The 20770-nt window shown below is 38.2% G+C and overlaps 1 protein-coding gene across 4 annotated transcripts in view; it reads right to left on the bottom strand.

Moving 5' to 3' along the window:
- RAB3IP (RAB3A interacting protein) overlaps positions 1 to 20770 on the bottom strand; it is a 65055-nt gene that overhangs the window by 18120 nt on the left and 26165 nt on the right. For all 4 annotated transcript variants that reach the window (XM_025402942.1, XM_025402944.1, XM_025402941.1 and 1 more), the window contains exon 4: positions 4201 to 4296. In XM_025402942.1, the coding sequence (XP_025258727.1) occupies positions 4201 to 4296 (96 nt within the window). The remainder of the gene's footprint in view (positions 1 to 4200; positions 4297 to 20770) is intronic.

Below are 20770 nucleotides of genomic sequence, written 5' to 3'. Positions count from 1 at the left end.
TTGTGTTTTCAGTTTCATTTGTCTCAAGAAACTTTTCAAATTCCCTTTTGATTTTTTCTTTGACTCAAAGGTTGTTCAAAAGGATATCATTGTTTAGTTTCCACATATTTGAGTTTTCCTTTTTTCTTACTATTACTGATTCCTAATTGAATTCCATTTTGAGTGGAAAAGATTCTTAGAATGATTTTGATCTTCTTAAATTTGAGACCTGTTTTGTGATCTAACATGAACTATACTGGAGAATGTTTCATGTGCACCTGAGAAGAATGTATATTCTTTTGCTGTTGTGTTAAAAGTTCCATACGTATCTGTTAGATCCATTTGGTCTATAGTGTTATGCAGTTCTGCTGTTTCCTTATTAATTTTCTGTCTGAATAATCTACTCATTAGAGAGACTGGGGTACTGAAGTCACCTACTATTAATGTATTGCTGTATCTCCCTTCAGATCTGTCAGTTTGTTTTATACATTTAGGTGCTTTGATGTCAGGTGCATGTACACAGTCATGCACCACATAACATTTCAGTGAACAATGGATTGCATATATGACAGTGATCCCATAAAATTATAATACCATATTTATTTTTACTTTACCTTTTCTATGTTTAGATACATAAATATTTATCACTGTGTCACAAGTGCCTACAGTATTCAGTATAGTAACATGCTGTATAAGTTTGTAGCCCAGGAGCAATAAGCAATATCAGATAGCCAAGGTGTGTAATAGGCTGTACCACATCTAGGTTTGTGTAAGTATACTCTACCGATGTTTGCATGATGAAATCTCATAATGACAAAATAATGATTTAAAATAGGGAAAGATGTATTTCTTATATCAGACCAATAGATGTGTGAGTTATCAGCAGTATTAGATCTACTTTTGAAAACAGAACTCAGACCAGACCTTCATCTGGATTATAAAGTGTCAAAACAAGATTTTCTAAAATAAAGTAACATATTCAATCACAATCCTCTAAGTATATATAAAACATGCGTGTGTTTAACTGTTTGAATGAGAACAAAATATTTTTGTACCATAATAAAAATTTTAAGCATTTTTATTGTCTTATCTTTTAAAATGTGTATTTACAACATATGTTAACACATTAGTATGTCCGTTAGCAAGTGTGTATAATTTATAAATACGTATATATGTTCATATAGAACACTGCCTATTGCCTAGCACATAGGGAACTCTCACTAAATATTAGGTATCTTCATCATAATGGAGGTAATATGCTCAAATTTTTCTTGTACTGATCAGGTATAGGTTCAAAAAGTTTGGCATCTATTGATTTAGCTAACAAATGATGGTGGCTTGGAAGGTGATGTGTTCTATGTCCTGGAGGTAGCATCAAAAGACTTAACTGATCATTTGAGTGTGGAATGAAGAAATAAGAGGCCCCAGTGATGACTTCTTTTCTGTGGTTTGAGACAAACAGAAATGCCATTTATGATTTTCACAATAGATAAAGCAAGAGTTAGGATCATGAATATGAGTGCCTGCATTGCTCATTAGCCTCTCTATGCCTCACTTTTCTTCTCAGATAAAATGATAATAATCTGCCCTATATGCATCATAGTACTGTTGAGAGAAAACTAGACATATCATAAACATTTACTAAAACTGGCTTATAAAACAAACTTCTTAAGACTACTTTTTTTCTCCATGTGAGATGTAGACTGCTTTGTATTCTTTCAACTGACTTAATTTTATATTATCTCAAAATTGAAGGTGTTAGAAGAAAAACATAACTGTTGAGGTTTGTTCAGTATTTGATACTTTTAAAACTCAACTTTGTTATATACAAAGTATAATTATATTGAAGACTAGGATAATAGACTCCTAATTTGAATATACATGTCAGGCTTACCAAAACTGTGCATATTGAGTTTATTCAGAATAATCTTTAATTCTTAAAAAGTTATGCACACATACACACACACACACACATATATAAAGTGCAAAAAAAGTATCTTTTCATAAGACAATGGTAAACAGATCATGAAGGCACAATTAAGACCAAAGAAAAACTCTGAGCACTTTTTCCAAGATTCATATATAATCAGTTCGAATACAACTTTCTTCATTACCAAAATCATCTTTAATCAATGTACTTTGTTTTCCAGAAAGTAGCCACAGTGTCAATGCTAACAGCCACCATTGGGTTAGAAAAGGTTAGAGACTCCAAACTATATTTTTTAGATACGCTTTTTCACTAACTGCATAAGCTGCATTTCTGGTCCTTCACATCTTGCTACTTACAGGGAGAAGTTTCTTTCTGTTTTTTCTCATTCTATTTTATGTAACAGAACATACATATATGTGCAGATGGGTGAAACTAAGCAGGGTTGAATTAAATGCAAGTAGTCAGGAAATAAAAATTAACATAAATAGCTCAATATATTTGCCTTTTTACCTAATATCCATATCACTACAAAATTTTCTTTCAGTCAGACAACACTGGAAGAAAAATCTTACGTTTCTATATAACCTTCTATACAGAAATGTAACAAGTCACATAGCTTCTATTCTACCTCTTCAACTTTCCACTCTTCCTATCCTTAAATTTATTCTCCTCTCATCTCCAATGACTAGCTAGCTAAGAAAATAAACAAATTAGTTTTAAAATGTTCATGAAAGAAAATGACCCTAAAAAGACAGAGAAGAAGGCAAAGGGGTATGGAGCAGAGAAGGCATGGAAAGTCCTACATATCTAAAGACATTCAGTGCAATGTTACTTGTAATGATAAAAGTTGTGGAACAGGCACCTAGTAGATGATGACTATCATTACAATCAGTGATGGTGCAGTAACATTAAAAATGTTACTTAGAAAAACACAAAATATTAAATTACAACTATGTAAGAATATATATACCTGAGACTGTGAAATAGATTATGAATAAAAATAACAAAAGGTGATGGAATTTACCCCCACCACAAGTTGATTATAATAAAAGTTTTAAGAACAAATCTTTAGGAAAAATATATATGTATCGTTAAATGATAATGGCATTAGCCATTCCAGTAACACATCAATGTTATTGTTAAGGAACTTCTCAAGACTCAAGATCTTAACCCAAAGGAGACACTTTATGGCAACAGTTCTTACTCATGGAAGTACTACCCTCACCTCGCCCACCAGGGGTATTTGTATGCTGTCAAAATGATCAGGGGGTGTTACTAGCACTTTTTTGAGCAAAGCCTATTGTGATGGTTAATCGTGTATGTCAACTTGACTGAATCACAGGGTGCTCAAATATGTAGTCAAACATTATCCTGAATGTTTCTGCATAAGAATAACATTTACATTGGTAGACCGAGTAAAGTAGACGTCCCTCTAGAATGTGGGCGACCCTCATCCAATCAGTTGATGACCTGAATAGAACAAAAAAGGGCGACCCTCCCTCAAGGAAGAGATTTTTTTTCTGTCTTCAGATTCAAACTGAAACATTTGCTCTTCCCAGTTCTCAGACCTTCAAAGTCAGACTGGAAGTGCATTATCAGCCCCCCTGGGCCTCCTGTTTGCTGTGACTTCCACTGCGGTTCCCTGGGACTTGCCAGCCTCCATAACAGCAAGAGTCAACTCCCTATAATAATGCGTGCCTCTGTCCCTCTCTCTCTCTCTCTCTCTGTATCTCTCTATATATGTATATGTATAGGCTCTGTTTTTCTGGAGAACCCTAATACACCAAGGACACTAAATGTCCTACAATGTCAGTGGCACCCCTATGGAGAAACACTGCTCCAGTTAGGTAGAAACTTTTCCTGGTGGCGGGCTGGATATAAAAAGTATGCCTTTTTACAAGCAGATGTGCCTTCTACCATTTCTCAAACTATCCCATATAAGATGACTATCTCAGAGTTTGCCCTCTTAGTTGTAGAGTCATATGTAGTTAATCTAAAGTAGCCCATAAATACTTGGTAAAATAAAAAATCAATACTAAAATTTGCCTCCTTTCTTTGCACACATACATTTTTAAACAATCTGATACTGGTAGCCCATAGTTGTTTTTTATTTCTTTTCACATCATTTTAAGTTGTAAATTCTACATTGCTTAAAGATTTCTCTTTTGCTTAGAGGACTTATAAATATACATGAAGCTAAGCAAATCTTTTTCAAGATTCCCTCAAAATACAATTTTGTCAATATATAAAAGTCAAGATGCTGCTGTTGGCCAAGATGTAAATAGACCAACCTCAAATAGACTAGCTGTGAGTTCTTCCAATTCCTGTCCAAGTTGATCTCGCACTTTTGAAAGCCTCTCACATTCTTCATCTTTTAACTTCAGTTCCTAAGAGAAATTGATAATTTTATTTTGGATCTCCATAGTTGGAAGTTAGATTCAGCAGACTACATAATCTTTACTAATAAAATTATAAAATATGAATACTGTCGCTACCTACAATGTTCACATTGAAAATATTTATCTAGCACCTGCTATGTGGAAGACAATCAGGCAAGTCCAAAATTACAGAAAATCCCAACTAACAAATTAAATTTTCACATTTCTTTCATAAAATATTCAAAAATTAAAACTATATATTACATATATAATATATAAAAATATATATTACAGGTGAAAATAAATGACTTAATTCTTTTTTCCTTTAACTTTTTGCTATACATACTTATTTCCATCAAGCAGGGAATTATGCATATTAATTTCAATAAAAATTCACTTTTTTCATGTTTGCTTTAAAAGCTATTTACTTACAGGTAACTTCATGTACCATACTGTACTTATCTAAAACAGCTGTTAGGAGACTATACCCATTAAACAATGTAACTAGATATAAATGATGTATATTTGCATTTAAAATCAAGAAAAATGTTAACAAAAATCACATTCTGCATTTATATTCAACTCCTCACCAGGTCACATATAGATGATTTAAAATTCCCTTATTCAGATATTAAAAATACGCAATTTTGTATGCTTAAGTAGCCCTAACCTTTCAAACACAGGGAGAAAAAAAATCTAAGCTCCTTACATATTAGTCACAATTAAACTAATAAAATAACGAGTTAGTGGTTTATAATTGTGGTGGCAGTATAGTCTTTTAATTCCCCAAAGATAATTCCTAAAAACCAGATATACCAACAGGGACATGAGAAGAGCCCAATGAAACTAAGTAAAAGGGAAACTCCATAATTCTCAGAATATTAAGAGAATGTGGATAAATTGCTCACAATGCATGATCACCAGATGTACAAAAGCAGCAGGAAATTAAAGCTACAACAGAGGTACTCTACAAAGCAACAAAATCCAAAAATCACTAAAAAATACTCCACAAGCACAGGCCTCTATCTTTGGAAAAAACTCGAACAGCAAATCTAAGAAATAAATGGAGAGAAAGGAAAAGGTTTACACAAGCTCCAAGTTGCAGGTGAGTGCAAAAACCTGTATAGTCAGTCCTATAGGCAGCAAAGAGTGCTATGAAGCTCTAAACTCTCAAGCATCTTAGAGGAGTATGTAAAAAAGAGCCCTCACCAGAAGGACAGTCTCACCCTAAGGGGGAAAAAAACTCTGAAATCTCAAACAAAACTGCAAGATAATGAAGACAGTGAGAAAGAAGGATCAGATATAAAGAGAGAAGGGAGTGGCAAAGTTCCAAAGGGAACAGTTGACAGAAAAATACTATAAAGAGAAAATAAGTATCCTCTGATGGGATGCTAAGCATGTAAAGCTCTCAGAAACAGTGCGCTAGAAAAGAAAAACCTTTTTGACCAAGGATTACCTAAGAGACAAAGGGGCTACACACATACTCCAATAACAACAGAGGAGAAAGACCTTCAAATGTAAACTGATAAAGCTATCCTGATTTATTCTTTCATAGGAACCTCTTCCTAATAGTCCAGGGAAATCCAGATCATTTAAACATCGGAAACAAAAATATGTAAAGTTATCACAATAATGACGTTAAATACAAAGCCAAGTCACCTATAAGGGAAAAAAAATCAGACTGGAACCAAATTTCAACGGCAACATTTATGTTAGAAAACAATGAAGTAACATTTTTAAGATACTCAAAGGAAAAAATATGAGCTGAGTATTTTATAATCAGCAAAAGTGTCTTTCAATTGTATGACCACAAAGTCATAAAGCTGTAAGACCTTAGAAAATGTCTCTCCTATGAGCTTGCCTGAGTGGACCACAGAATGTTTCAGATTAAAAAACAACAACAAAAAAAAACTGGAGAAGCCGTAACATGATGGACTGGGGTAAGAAGAAAATACAGCTAACTTTAGAACTACAACTAAAAGATGGGAATATCAAGAGAATGAGAAGACATGACACAAATTGGGAAAAAAAATTTGCAAATGACCTATGTGATAAACTACTGCTTCCAAAATATACAAAGAACATTTAAAATTCAACAGTGAGAAAAGAACCACCAAATTAAAAACTGGGCAAATGACCAAAACAGACACTTCACCAGAGAAGACAGATACACAGATGACAAATAAGCATATGAAAAGATAATTGCCGGGTGCGGTGGCTCACGCCTGTAATCCCAGGCCTTTGGGAGGCCGAGGCAGGCGGATCACAAGGCCAGGAGACCCAGATCATCCTAGCTAACACAGTGAAACCCCGTCTCTACTAAAAATACAAAAAAATTAGCCGGGCGTGGTGGTGGGCGCCTGTAGTCCTAGCTACTCGGGAGGCTGAGGCAGGAGAATGGCACGAACCTGGGAGGCAGTGGAGCTTGCAGTTAGCGGAGATTGCGCCACTGCACTCCAACCTGGGCGACAGAGCAAGACCTCGTCTCAAAAAAAAAAAAAAGAAAAAGAAAGAAAGAAAAGATAATCAACATCATATCTCATTAAGGAACCACAAATTAGAACAATGAGATGGCCGGGTGTGGTGGCTCACGTCTGCAATCCCAGCACTCTGGAAGGCTGAGGCGGGCGGATCACGAGGTCACGAGTTCGAGACCAGCCTGACCAACATGGTGAAACTCTGTCTCTACTAAAAATACAAAAATTAGCCAGGCATGGTGGCGCGTGCCTGTAATCCCAACTACTCAGGAGGCTGAGGCAGGAGAATCACTTGAAACCGGGAGGCGGAGGTTGCAGCAAGCCGAGATCACGCCACTACACTCCAGCCTGGGCGACAGAGCGAGACTCAATCTCATAAAGAAAAAACAAAACAAAAAGCAATGAGATACCCTACATACCTACTAGAATGGCCAAAACTCAGAAAACGAGTTAGTGGTGTTGTAACTGTGATGGCAATATAGTTTTTTAATCCCCCTTTGGGGCATTAAAACTGGTAATACCAAATGCTAAAGAGAATGTGAACCAATAGGAACTTTAATTTATTGCTAGTGACAATGCAAAATGGTAAAGCTACTTTGGAAGATAGTTTGGCAATTTCTTACAAAGCTAACCATCCTCTTACCATGGGATCCAGCAATCACACTTGTTGGTATATGCCTAAATTAGTCAAAAACATGTCCACACAAAAACCTGCACACACACATTTATAGCAGCTTTATTCACTCATAATTGCCCAAACTTAGAAGCAGCCAAGATGGCCTTCATGAGGTGAATGGATAAACTGTGGTACGTCCAGACAGCGGAATATCATTTTCTGCTAAAAGAAAATGAATTAACAAGCCATGAAAAGACATACAAGATTAAATGTGCATTACTAAGTGAAAAAAGCCAATCTGAAAAGGCTACACACTATATGATTCCAACTGTATGACAATCTGGAAAAGGTAAGACTACAGAGATGTTAAAAAGATCAGTGGTTGCCAGGGTTTTTGGGGAGAAAGGGATGAGCAGGCAGAGCACAGAGGATTTTTAGATCAGTGAAACTACTCTGTATGATACTATCATGGTAGATATATGTCATTATACATTCGTCAAAATCCACAGCATGTACAACATCAAGAGTAAATCCTAATGTAAACTATGAACTTTGGGAGACAATGTGTCAATGGAGGTTTACTAATTTTAAGAAATGTACCACTCTGGTAGGGGATGTTAATGGTGGGGGACGTTGTGCGTGTGTGGGGACAGCCAAGTATATGGGGACTCTGTACTTTCAATTTTGCTGTGAACCTAAAACTGCTCTAAAAAATAGTGTCAATTTTTTAAAAATGGAGATAAAACTGACAAAATGGTATAAAAATGATACAAGCTCAAGGGATGTAAAAGTAACATATATTATTTTTAAAAAACAAAAAAATTAAAAGAAAGGTGAAATTAAGTGTACTAACTTCTTAAGTATTGCTTGGAAAAAAGAGTTACAACTTGAAGCTCTCAAATCAACCGGGATAAACCCAAGTACATTTATGAACATAGTGATTGGCATTAAGATAATACTTGTAACTAAAATTAAATGATACAGGAAAAGGGAAGAAACAGTTTAGTATTGTTTATGGCAGGAAACAAAGGTAGTATATAAAGAACTTTTAAGATATATAAATGTATTTGATTAAAAATAACAAAACAAAAATCAAACCTTCCAAAATACTAATTAAAAAAAAAAAAAAAAGACTTAGAAGGAATCAAGCACACTAGTGCCTAAGCAGGAAGTTTCATCTGCCCACTGGCATTGGTCTTGGCAGCAGATCTGAAAGTTATCCCGTAAATTGGCTCCAACCCCTCGGTCACCCAGCCATGGGCCCAGTTTATTACTGCTTGCACAAGGACCCAGAGGAAGATTTACCCATATCCACAACTCAGGAATGATTTGTCTGTCTGAGCCTCCTTGAAGGACCTGTCAGCCTTTGTCCCAAAGCAGGTCCTAAAGGATCCCACTCTACACTCTAGCCTCTCTCACTGCAGTCAGGGAAATGTCCCACCTGTGCAGGGAGCTTCTGGGGGAAGCTTGCCTGCCTGGGCTACCCTGGAGGTTTGCCAGCCTCTGTTCCACAGCAGAGAAGGGGCCCAGACGCGGCTCCAGCCCCTCTCCCTGCAGTTGGTAAACTGTCCCATCCATGCAGGTAATTACTGGGAAGCATGGATGTGGGCCACTGGGGCAAGCTCAACCAGCCTCCACCCTACAGCAGAATATAAGGGGTCCCAGTCTCAGCTCCAGTTCCTTTTGCTGCAGTTGGGGAACTATCCCATCTGTGCAGGGAGCTGCTGGGAAACATGCATCTGTCTAAGCAAATGGGACAGGCTTCCAGGTTCGGGTCATTGGCCAACTTTCTCACAGTCAGGGTACCCCTACCTTGAGTGATCATCAGGTATATCCTGGCTGGAGCACCATGTCATCCTGGAAGCCCTCGGGAGACTCGTGGTAAAAATGGGCTTAAGGCGCCCTCTACCGCTGAAATGGCTGCAGTACTCACAGGCTTGACAACAGCCACTCTTGGATTTCTAGACAGGCCCACTGAAGAAGGATGGGCACAAAGTCACACTGCAAAGACTTGAATAAATAACTAATTTGTTAATAAGCAGACATCAATGTACATCCACAAGCATTAAGAACAATCAGGGAATTATGACCTCACCAAAAAGACAAAATAAGTTGCCAATAACTGACCCTAAAAAGATGGAGATGTGTGACCTGTCAGAATAAAAATCAAACTAGCTGTGTTAAGGATCATGAGTGAACTTTAAGAAAATACAGATAAACAATTCAGAAATTTATCAGAAAAATTTAACAGAGACACTGAAATAAAAAATAAATAAATAAAAGAAATTTTTAAAAAAAGTTCCCTAGCTGGAATGTGCAGTGAAAGCAGTGAAAAATGCAATAGAGAGCTTCAACAACAGAATTGACCAAGCAGAAGAAACAATGAGTGAGCTCAAAGGCAGGATAAGTGAAAAATATACAGGTAGAGAAGAAAAAAGAAAAAAAGACTAAAGAGAAATGAAGAAAGCTTACAAGATCTATGGGATATCTATGGGATAGCATCAAAAGAGAAAATATTTGAGTAATTTGAGTTCAAGAGGGAATAAAGAAAGACAAAGGGTAGAAGGCGTATCCAAATAAATAATAACAGAACATTTTTAAAACCTGGAGAAAAATAAAATCCAGATAAAGGAAAGTCAAAGATCACTAACCATGTTCAACCTAAATAAGACTACCCCAAGGCATATTATAATCAAGCTGTCAAAGATCAAAGACAAGGAGGGGATTCTGAAAGCAGCAAGAGAAAAGAAGTAAGTTAATATATAAAAGAATTCCAATATGCCTGGCAGCAGACTTCTCAGCAAGAACCTTGCAGATCAGGAGGAAGCAGAATATATTCAGAGAGCTGAAGGAAAAAACAAACAAAAACACCAAGAATACTGTAGCCAGCAAAGCCATCTTTCAGAAATGAGGATTAAAAGTTTCCCAGAAAAACAAAAGCTGAAGGAATTCAGTACCATCAGAACTGTCTTACAAGAAATGCTAAAGGGATTTCTTTAATCTGAAAGAAAAGAATTCTAACATGTAACAAAGAAACTTCTGAAGGTATAAAAATCACTGGCACAAGTCAGTAAACAGACAAATTCAGAATACTCTAATATAGTAATAGTGGTATATTAACCACGCCTATGTTTAGTATTAAGACTAAAAAACAAAACTATTAAAAATAATAACTATAGTACTTCGTTAAGAGACAATATACAAAGGTATAAATTGTGACATCAAAAATTCAAAATGTGGGAAAAGAATGGAGTTAAAATGTACGTTTTCTTTCTTTTCAATCAAAATTAAGTTGTTAGCAGTTTAAAATAACTGGTTATGTTTTTTGTAAGCCTCATGGTAACCACAAAGCAAAATCCTACAATAGATACACTAAAAGTAAAATGCAAGGCATCAAAACGTATTACTAGAGAAAATAACTTAACCACAAAGGAAGACACCCAGAGAGGAAGGAAGGATCTACAAAACAACAATAAAAGAAGTACCAAAATTGCAGAGGTATGTCTTTACTTATTAATAATCTTGAATGTAAATGGATCAAAATTTCTAATAAGAAACAGAGAGACTGAATGAATTTAAAAAACAAGACCCAACTCTATGCTGCCTGCAAGAGACTCAAATCCTCCGTAAGGACATACAGAGACTGAAAGGGAAAATATTCAATACAAATAGAAAAACAAAAGAAAGCAAGAGTAGCTACCTATACTTATATTAGATAAAACAGAGTTTAAGCCAAAAATTGTAAAAAGAAACAAGAGTATTATATAATGATAAGGGGGCCAATAAAGATAACATAATAATTATAAATATATATGCATCTTACATTGGAGCAAATATGAATATACCTAAAAGGATAGACTGTCATACAATAACAGGGAATTTGGCACTCACTCCCAGAAACGGAAACAACTCAACGGCAAAAATACAAATAACATAATTTTAAATGGGCAAAAGACCTGAATAAACATTTCTCAAAAGAAGACATACAAATGGCCAAAAGGTATATGAAAAAATGCTCAGCATCATTAATAATTAAGGGAATGCAAATCAAAACCACCATGAGGTATCATCTCAACCCACTTAGAATGGCTATCATCAAAATGACAAAAAATAACAAACACTGAGGAGGATGTGGAAAAAGGGAATCTTTTATACAGTGTTGGTGGTAATATAAATTAGCACAGCCATTACAGACAACAGTATGGAGGGTCCCCAAATAATTAAAAATAGAGTATCCAGTAATTCCACTACTGGGAATAAAATCCACAGAAAATTAAATTCGTATGTCAAAGAGACAGCTGCACTCCCAAGTTTACTGCAGCACTATTCTCAATAGCTAAGACATGGAATCAACCTAAGTGTTCATCAGAGAATGAACTTTTTTTTTTTTTTGAGACAGGGTCTCACTCTGTCACCCAGGCTGGAATGCAGTGACATGATCACAGCTCACTGCAGCCTCAACCACAGAAGGTCAAGCAATCCTCCCACCTCAGCTTTCCAAGTAGCTGAGACCACAGGCATGCACCACCATGTCCGGTTTATTTATTTTTTGCAGAAATGGGGTCTTACTATGTTGCCTAGGCTGGTTTTGAATGCCTGTGGTCAAACAATCCTCCCACTTTGGCCTTCTAAAGTGCTGGGATTACAGGCATGAGCCACCACACCCGGCTGGATTATTTTAAATGCAGTATATATACAAAATGAAATACTATTCAGCCATAAACAGGAATGAAATCCTGTCATTGTGACAATATAGATAAGCCTAGAGGACACTATGTTAAGTGAAATAAGGCAAGTACAGAAGGACAAATATTTGCATGACCTCGAACTCATATGGAGAATCTAAAAAATCTGATCTCACAGAAGTAGAGCATAGAATAGCAGTTATCAAAAGCTGGGAAAAGTAGGGAGGAGTAGAATGAGGTAACAGTAAACGAGTAGTTGGTAAACAGATAAAAAGTTACACTTTAAATGGGAGAAATAAGTTCTGGTGTTCTATTGCACAGCAGGGGTGAATAGTTAATAATCTATTGAATATTGCAAAATAGATAGAAGAGATTTTTAATGTCTCATCACAAAGAAACAATAAATATTTGAGGTGATAGCAATGCTATTTAGTCTGATTTGATCATTATACAATGTGTGTATGTACGTGTGTGTGTGTGTGTGTGTGTATATATATATACACATACACAATACCACACTGTGTCGCATAAATATATACAATTACTACCTGTCAGTTAAAAATCAAACTTTTTTTTAAATGGTAACTTGGACATTATGTCTGGGTTAAAAAAAGAAGACTGGAAAGAGACAAAACTAATCACTGCAATATTATAAGCAAGAGATATAGATTCAAAGAGGTAATACTGGAGACAAGAAATCTGAAAGACACAGTTTGCCCTCTGTGTACACAGGTTCTGCATCAGCAGGTTCCAAATCTGCATATCCAACAAACCACAGATAAAAATGTTGAGGAAAAAACAATAAAAATACAAATTTCTATAAGACAATACAGTATAATAACCATTTACACAGCATTTATATTAGGTATTATATGTAGAGATGATTTAAAGTATACAGGAGTATGCATAGGTTATACGCAAACACTATGCAACTGAGGATCTATCGATTTTGGTATCACCGGCAGGGTGGTGGGCGGATTTGGAGGACAGGAACAAAACCCCCAATGGATACCAAGGGATCAGTATATTTAGAACACAGAATATCAGGACTCTATAATCAAGTGTATTTCATCAAATCCAAGACTTCATCATTTTTTAGAAAAACATTTTAGACATTAAAAATATGTTATTAATGAATCTATAATATTATTTTTTCCAACTGGAATTTTTATTTTAAACCTATAGGAAGACTCTTTTAAACTGATGAAGACATAGACTTTTATCATATGTAACTGTGCTTTTTTGTGCCTTTCTGTTTTGATGTCATATCACAGTGAGATCCTTTTGAAGATATTTAACCCAGTAATTAAGATCACAAATATGGAACCCAACTCACATAATTCAATTACATTTATAACACAGCTATGACAAGTTCACACACAAGAAAGCAATGATAAATGTCATGATTAATGTCTAGCTGACTGCAATTTTAAGACTTATACTGACTTCAGAGATGTTAGTTGAAAAAAACGTACAACTCAGAATCAATGAAACATCATCATAAAATATATGCCACTTCTCCCCAACTAGTAAACTCCTTAAAGAGAGACATATCTATATTATTTTTGCGCCCTACACAACCTGGTGCAATGCTGGGAGTACTTTGGTTATTCAATAAATATTTGTTTCTGGTTTTCTGCTTCACCAACATGGTGGATTAGAGGATTTGAGCATGACACAGCCACTTGGAAGTCACAAGATAAGGCATAAAAGGAAAACAGAGATCTACCAGAATCACAAAAGACACCCCAGATTCCAGGGAGGAGAATGCTGACAAATAGGCCCCATGATAGTGTCTGGCTGATAAAAGTGAGTGAAGTCCCAGTAGGTGAGAGAGGCAGAGAACTTCCCTCTGATTCACCTGTCCACCGGGGTTCCGAGCTATCCTGGCTGAAGGAGAGCACTTTGTTTCTCCCAATCCCTGGAGTTAACTTGGAGACAGTCTTGGAGATGCTATGAGGGAAAGAAACTGGGAAAAGCTGCAGACATGTTCCCAAACTCAGGACCAAAAGCAGAATGCCATTTTTAATCAGGGCATGTATTAGTCCATTTTCACACTGCTGATAAACATACCCAAGACTGGACAATTTACAAAAGAAAGAGGTTTAATGGACTTACAGTTCCACATTGCTGAGGAGGCTTACAATCATGGCGGAAGGTGAAAGACACATCCAACACAGTGGCAGACAAGAGAAGAGAGATTGTGCAGGGAAATTCTCCCCTATAAAAGCATCAGATCTTGTGATACTTATTCAGTATCACGAGAACAGCACAGGAAAGACCTCCCCCCGTGATTCAATTATCTCCCACAGGGTCCCTCCTACAACACATGGGAATTCAAGATGAGATTTGGGTGGGGACACAGCCAAACCCCACGAGGGCACATACAAAGTTAGCCATTCTTTGACAACCTGGCAGCATGGCCATTCATGCATTTTAGTCTTAGAACAGAGATTGGAGCACCTGTTTTAGAGTGGGGTCAGGGCCTCCACAAGCAGAACTGTGGGAAGTACCTCAGCAGTAGGCACTGGAATTGTGCTCTTCCCAGTCACAGGGTTGGGGCAGGAGGAGAGCTACTACCACTGCAGTTTTTCCTGGGCAGCAAGGCTTGCAGCCAGGGCCAGTTTGGCAACATGAACTGATCCTCGCAAGACACTGTTGGGTGCCTCAGCCTGTTCCCGAGATCACAGTGCAGTGGAGTCCTCTCACTCCACCCTAGGGAGAAATCCAGGCATTCAGAGCACCCACTTGCCTGGGCCAGCAGCCTGAGCAGCCCCACTTTTCCTGGGCATACATTGTAGCACAGCAGGGCCCTCTCTGCTCCATTCCCAGGAAGATCTCCAAGCATTTGGGGCACCCACTTTCCTGGACCAGCGCCTGCACCACCTCACCCATCATAGACATAGATTGTGGTGCAGCAGAGCCCTCTCCACTCCATATCCAGGCAGATCTCCAGGTATTTGGAACACCCACTCACCTGAATCAGTAGCCTAAACCACCCCACCCTATCCTGGACATAGACTGTGGTACAGCAAGACCCTCTCTGGTCCATGCCCAGGCAGATCTCCAGGTATTCAGAGCACCTGCGCATTTAGTTCAACAGCCTGAGCTGGCACCATCCTTCCTGGATGTAGATCATGGCATGGTGAGATCCTCTCCACTACACACCCAAGCAGATCTGCAGACATTCAGGGAACCAGCTTGCCTCGATCAGCAGCTTATGCTGCCCCACCACCTTTCCCATGCAGATATCCTGGTGTAGGGGGACCCTTTCTGTTACATGCCCAAGCACATCTCCAGACATTCAAAGCACCTGCTTGTCTGGTTCAGGAGCCTGAGTAACCTCATTCCTCTTGTGTAGAAATCTTGGTTAAAGGGGGTCTTCTCCACTTCACAGAGGCATATCTCAGACATTCAGAGATCCCACTCACCTGAATCAGCAGTCTGAGCCATCCCACCCTTCCTGTGCAGAGATCCTGGGGCTGTGGGGGTTCTCTCTGTCACATGCCCAGGCAGATCTCCAGGCATTCAAAGCACCTGCATGCTTGGTGAGGCAGCCTGAGTTGCCTCACTCCTCCTGTGCAGAGGCCTTGGTATAGGTGGGTCCTCTCTGCTCCGCGCCCATGCAGACCTCCAGGCACCTGGAGCGCCAACTCTATTAGATTAAGAATTTAGGCCACCCCGTTCCCCATGCAGGGAACTTAGGGCTGAAGGGGATTCCCAGCTCTATGCCTAGGCAAACTTCTGGGTACCTGGTAGCTGCCCATTGGATTCACCCTCAGCACTGGTATTTGTGCTTGCCATGAGTGAACCTTTTGCAGATTTGCCCAGTCCTTCTCACCAATCATGGCCCCATCCTCCTGGAGCTAAGCAGGGAGCTCAGACCACCGCCTGAGGCAACAGAGAGTTTCTGCCATTAAACAAGTATATACCCAGCAGCACTGGCTACAACTGACTCTTATAAGCACCATCTACTGGCTTGTAGGTCAGATGCACAGCCCAATATAAAACCTGCTGAAAGAAGTGCACAGAACTATAGAAGCAAAACCAAAAGAATCTACCCAGCATTCTCTACAGTCACACCCCAACAGGGAGGGAAAGAAAGGAAAAGAAAAAAACAATTATAGGCAAAGAAAAAAATTCTACCCACATGAAAATAATTACAAAAATTAGAAGTGCAACCATCTCCAGATGAGGAGAAACCAGTGAAAGAATTCTGGCACAATGAAAACTCTAAATGTAGTAATACCACCAAAGGATAGCATTAGCTCTCCAGCAACAGTTCCTAACTGAAATGTAAACTCAGAAATGACAGATGAAGAATTCAAAACATGAATTGCAGGGAAGATCAATGAGATCCAAGACAGAGTTGACAATCAACATAAAAGAAACTTCTAAAGCAATCCAGAAAATAAAAGAAGAAATAAACATATTCAAAAGAAATCAGAGCTTCTGGAACTGAAAAATCCACTTAAGGAATTTGAAAATACAATTGAAAGCTTTAGCAACAGATGGGACCAAACAGAAAAAAAGAATTTCAGGGCTTGAAAAATAGTCTTTGAATTAACCTGGTCAAAAAAAAAAAAAAAAAAGAATTTTAAAAAATGAACAAAGTCGTTGAGAAATATGGGATTACATAAAAGAATCAAACCTATGAATTATTGGCATTCCTAAGAAGAAGAAAAAGTAAATAACCTGGAAAATATATTTGAGGGAATAATTCAAGAGAATTTCCCTAACCTTGCTAGAAAAGTAAACATCCAGATACAAAAAAATCAAGAGAACTGCAAGATACTATCCAAAAAGAAGATCGCCACAGCACATAGTCACAAGACTGTCCAAGGTTAATGCAAAACAAAACAAACAAACAAAAATACTTAAAGACAGAGAAAAAGGTTAGATTACATAATCACATACAAATGGAGCCGTATCAGGCTTTGGACTTCTCAGCTGAAACCTTACAAGCCAGGAGAGATTGGGGACCTATTTCCAGCATTCTGAAAGAAAAGAAATTCTAACCAAGTGTTGCAGGAAGTCAGGGACCCCGAACGGAGGGACCGGCTAAAGCCACAGCAGAAGAACATAAATTGTGAAGATTTCATGGACATTTATTAGTTCCCCAAATTAACACTTTTGTAATTTCTTACACCTGTCTTTACTGCAATCTCTGAACATAAATTGTGAAGATTTCATGGACAGTTATCACTTCCCCAATCAATACTCTTATAATTTCCTATGCATCTTTAATCTCTTAATCCCATCATTTTCGTAAGCTGAGGATGCATGTCGCCTCAGGACCCTGTGATGATTGCGTTAACTGCACAGATTGTTTGTAAAACGTGTGTGTTTGAACAATATGAAATCTGGGCATCCTAAAAAAGAACAAGATAACAGTGATTTTCAAGGAACAAGGGAGATAACCATAAGCTCTGACTGCCTGCAGGGCTGGGCAAAACAGCATCACATTTCTCTTCTTGCAGAAAGCAAATAGGAGAAACATCACTTAATTCTTTTCCCAGCAACGAATAACCTTGGGAAAGGAATGCATTCCTAGGAGGAGGTCTCTAAAATTGCCGCTCTGGGAGTATCTGCCTTATGCAGTTGAAGACAAGGGATGAAATATGCCCTGGTCTCCTCCAGCGCCCCTCAGGCTTGCTAGGATTAGGAAATTCCAGCCTAGTGAATTCTAGTCAGACTGGTTGTCTGCTCTCGAACCCTGCTCCCTGTTAAGATGTTAATCAATGACAATGCGTGCTCAGCGGGACATGGAAACTCATCAGTAATTCTAATTTCGCCCTGGCCTTGTGATCTTGCTCTGCCTCTTTCCCCTTGTGATCTTTTATGCCCTTTCAAGCATGTGATCTTTGTGACTCACTCCCTGTTTGTACCTCCCCTCCCCTTTTGAAATCCCTAATAAAAACTTGCTGGTTTTGTGGCTCAGGGGGCATCATGGAACCTGCCAATACATGATGTCACCCCAGGAGTCCCAGCTGTCAAATTTCTCTCTTTGTACTCTTTCTCTTTATTTCTCAGACTGGCCGACACTTAGGGAAAATAGAAAAGAACCTATGTTGAAATATTGGGTGCTGGTCCCCCGATAACCAAGAATTTCATATCCTGTCAAACTAACCTTCATAAGCAAAGGAGAAATAAAACATTTTTCAGACAAGCAAGTGCTAAGGGAATTCGTTCCCTTTAGATGAGCCTTACAAGATACCCTTGAGAGAGTTCTAAACATAGAAACTAAAGAATAATACCTGCTACCACAAAAATTAGAGATCCTAGGGTAGGGAGATTCTCTCTGCCACATGCCCAGGCACATCTCCAGCCATTCAAATCACCTGCATGCTTGGTTCGGCAGCCTGAGTTGCCTCATTCCTCCTGTGCAGAGGCTTTGGCATAGGCGGGTCCTCTCTGCTCCATGCCCAGGCAGACCTCCTGGACACACTTAAGTACATAGGCCAATATCCTTGGTGAACACAGATTCAAATATCCTCAACAAAATACTAGCAAACTGAATCCAACAGCACATCAAAAACTTAATTCATCACGATCAAGTAGGCTTTATTCCTGGGATGCAAGATTAGTTCAATATACACAAGTCAATAATGTGATTCACAACATAAATAGAATTAAAAACAAAAGCCATATGATCATCTCAACAGACGAGGAAAAAGCGTTCAGTAAGATCCAATATCCTTTCACGATAAAAACCCTAAAGAAATTAGGCATCAAAGAAATGTACCTCAAAATAATAAGAGCATCTATGACACAGCCAAAATCATACTGAATGGACATAAATTGGAAGCCTTCCCCCTGAGAACTGGAACAAGACAACGATGCCCACTCTGGATTGCCAGAGGAATCCAGCAAGAGAAAAAAGTAAAAGGCAACAAAACATGAAAAGAAGAAGTCAAACTACCTCTCCTACAGACTATATGATTTTATACCTAAAGAACTGTAAAGACTCTGCCAAAAGGCTCCTGGAACTGATAAATGACTCCAGTAAAGTTTCCAGATACAAAGTCAGTGTACAAAATTCAGCAGCATTTGTATACACCAATAACATTCAAGGTGAGAGCAAATCAAGAACATAATCCCATTTACAATAACCACACACAATCTATGGGTCCAAGATGGCCAAATAGGAACAGCTCCAGTCTACAGCTCCCAGCGTGAACACCACAGAAGATGGGTGATTTCTGCATTTCCAACTGAGGAATGCAGCTCCCCGCCAGCAACGGAACAAACCTGGACAGAGAATGACTTCGATGAGTTGAGAGAAGGCGGCTTCAGAAGATTGATAATAACAAACTTCTCCGAGCTAAAGGAGGATGTTTGAACACATCGCAAAGAAGTTAAAAACCTTGAAAAAAGATTGGACGAATGGCTAACTAGAATAAACAGCACAGAGAAGACCTTAAATGACCTGATGGAGCTGAAAACCATGGCATGAGAACTACGTGACACATGCACAAGCTTCAGCTGATTCCATCAAATGGAAGAAAGGGTATCAGTGATTGAAGATCAAACGAATGAAATGAAGCGAGAAGTTTCGAGAAAAAATAGTAAAAAGAAATGAACAAAGCCTCCAAGAAATATGCGACTAAGTGAAAAGACCAAATCTACATCTGATTGGTGTACCTGAAAGTGACAGGGAGAATTGAATCAAGTTGTAAAAACACTGTGAAGGATATTATCCAGGAGAACCTCCCCAACCTAGCAAGGCAGGCCAACATTCAAATTCAGGAAATACAGAGAACGCCACAAAGATACTCCTCAAGAAGAGCAACTCCAAGACACAAAATTGTCAGATTCACCAAAGTTGAAATGAAGGAAAAATGTTAAGGTCAGCCAGAGAGAAAGGTCGGGTTATCCACAAAGGGAAACCCATCAGACTAACAGTGGATCTCTCGGAAGAAACTCTACAAGCCAGAGAGTGGAAGCCAATATTCAACATTCTTAAAGAATTATCAACCCAGAATTTCATATCCAGTCAAACTAAGCTTCATAAGTGAAGGAGAAATAAAATCCTTTACAGACAAGCAAATGCTGGAGAGATTTTGTCACCACCAGGCCTGCCTTACAAGAGCTCCTGAAGGAAGTACTAAACATGGAAAGGAACAACCAATAATGGCCACTGCAAAAACATGCCAATTGTAAAGACCATCAATGCTAGTAAGAAACTGCATCAACTAATGAGTAAAATAACCAGCTAACATCATAATGACAGCATCAAATTCACACATAACAACATTAACCTTAAATGTAAATTGGCTAAATGTTCCAATTAATAAAAGACACAGACTGGCAAACTGCATAAAGTCAAGACCCATCAGTGTGCTGTATTCAGGAGACTCATCTCACGTGCAGAGACAAACATAGGCTCAAAATAAAGGGATAGAGGAAGATCTACCAAGCAAATGGAAAACAAAAAAAAGCAGGGGTTGCAATCCTAGTCTCTGATAAAACAGACTTTAAACCAACAAAGATCAGAAGAGACAAAGAAAGCCATTACATACTGGTAAAGGGATCAATTCAACAAGAAGAGCTAACTATCCTAAATATATATGCACCCAATACAGAAGCACCCAGATTCATAAAGCAAGTCCTTAGAGACCTAACAAAGAGACTTACTTAGACTCCCACACAATAATAATGGGAGACTTTAACACCCCACTGTCAACATTAGACAGATCCACGAA

Source organism: Theropithecus gelada, chromosome 11 (assembly GCF_003255815.1).
Source record: "Theropithecus gelada isolate Dixy chromosome 11, Tgel_1.0, whole genome shotgun sequence".
In the NCBI taxonomy this organism is placed as follows: domain Eukaryota; kingdom Metazoa; phylum Chordata; class Mammalia; order Primates; family Cercopithecidae; genus Theropithecus; species Theropithecus gelada.
Note: the sequence above shows the minus strand (reverse complement) of the source record. Positions and strands in the feature narration are given on the sequence as shown.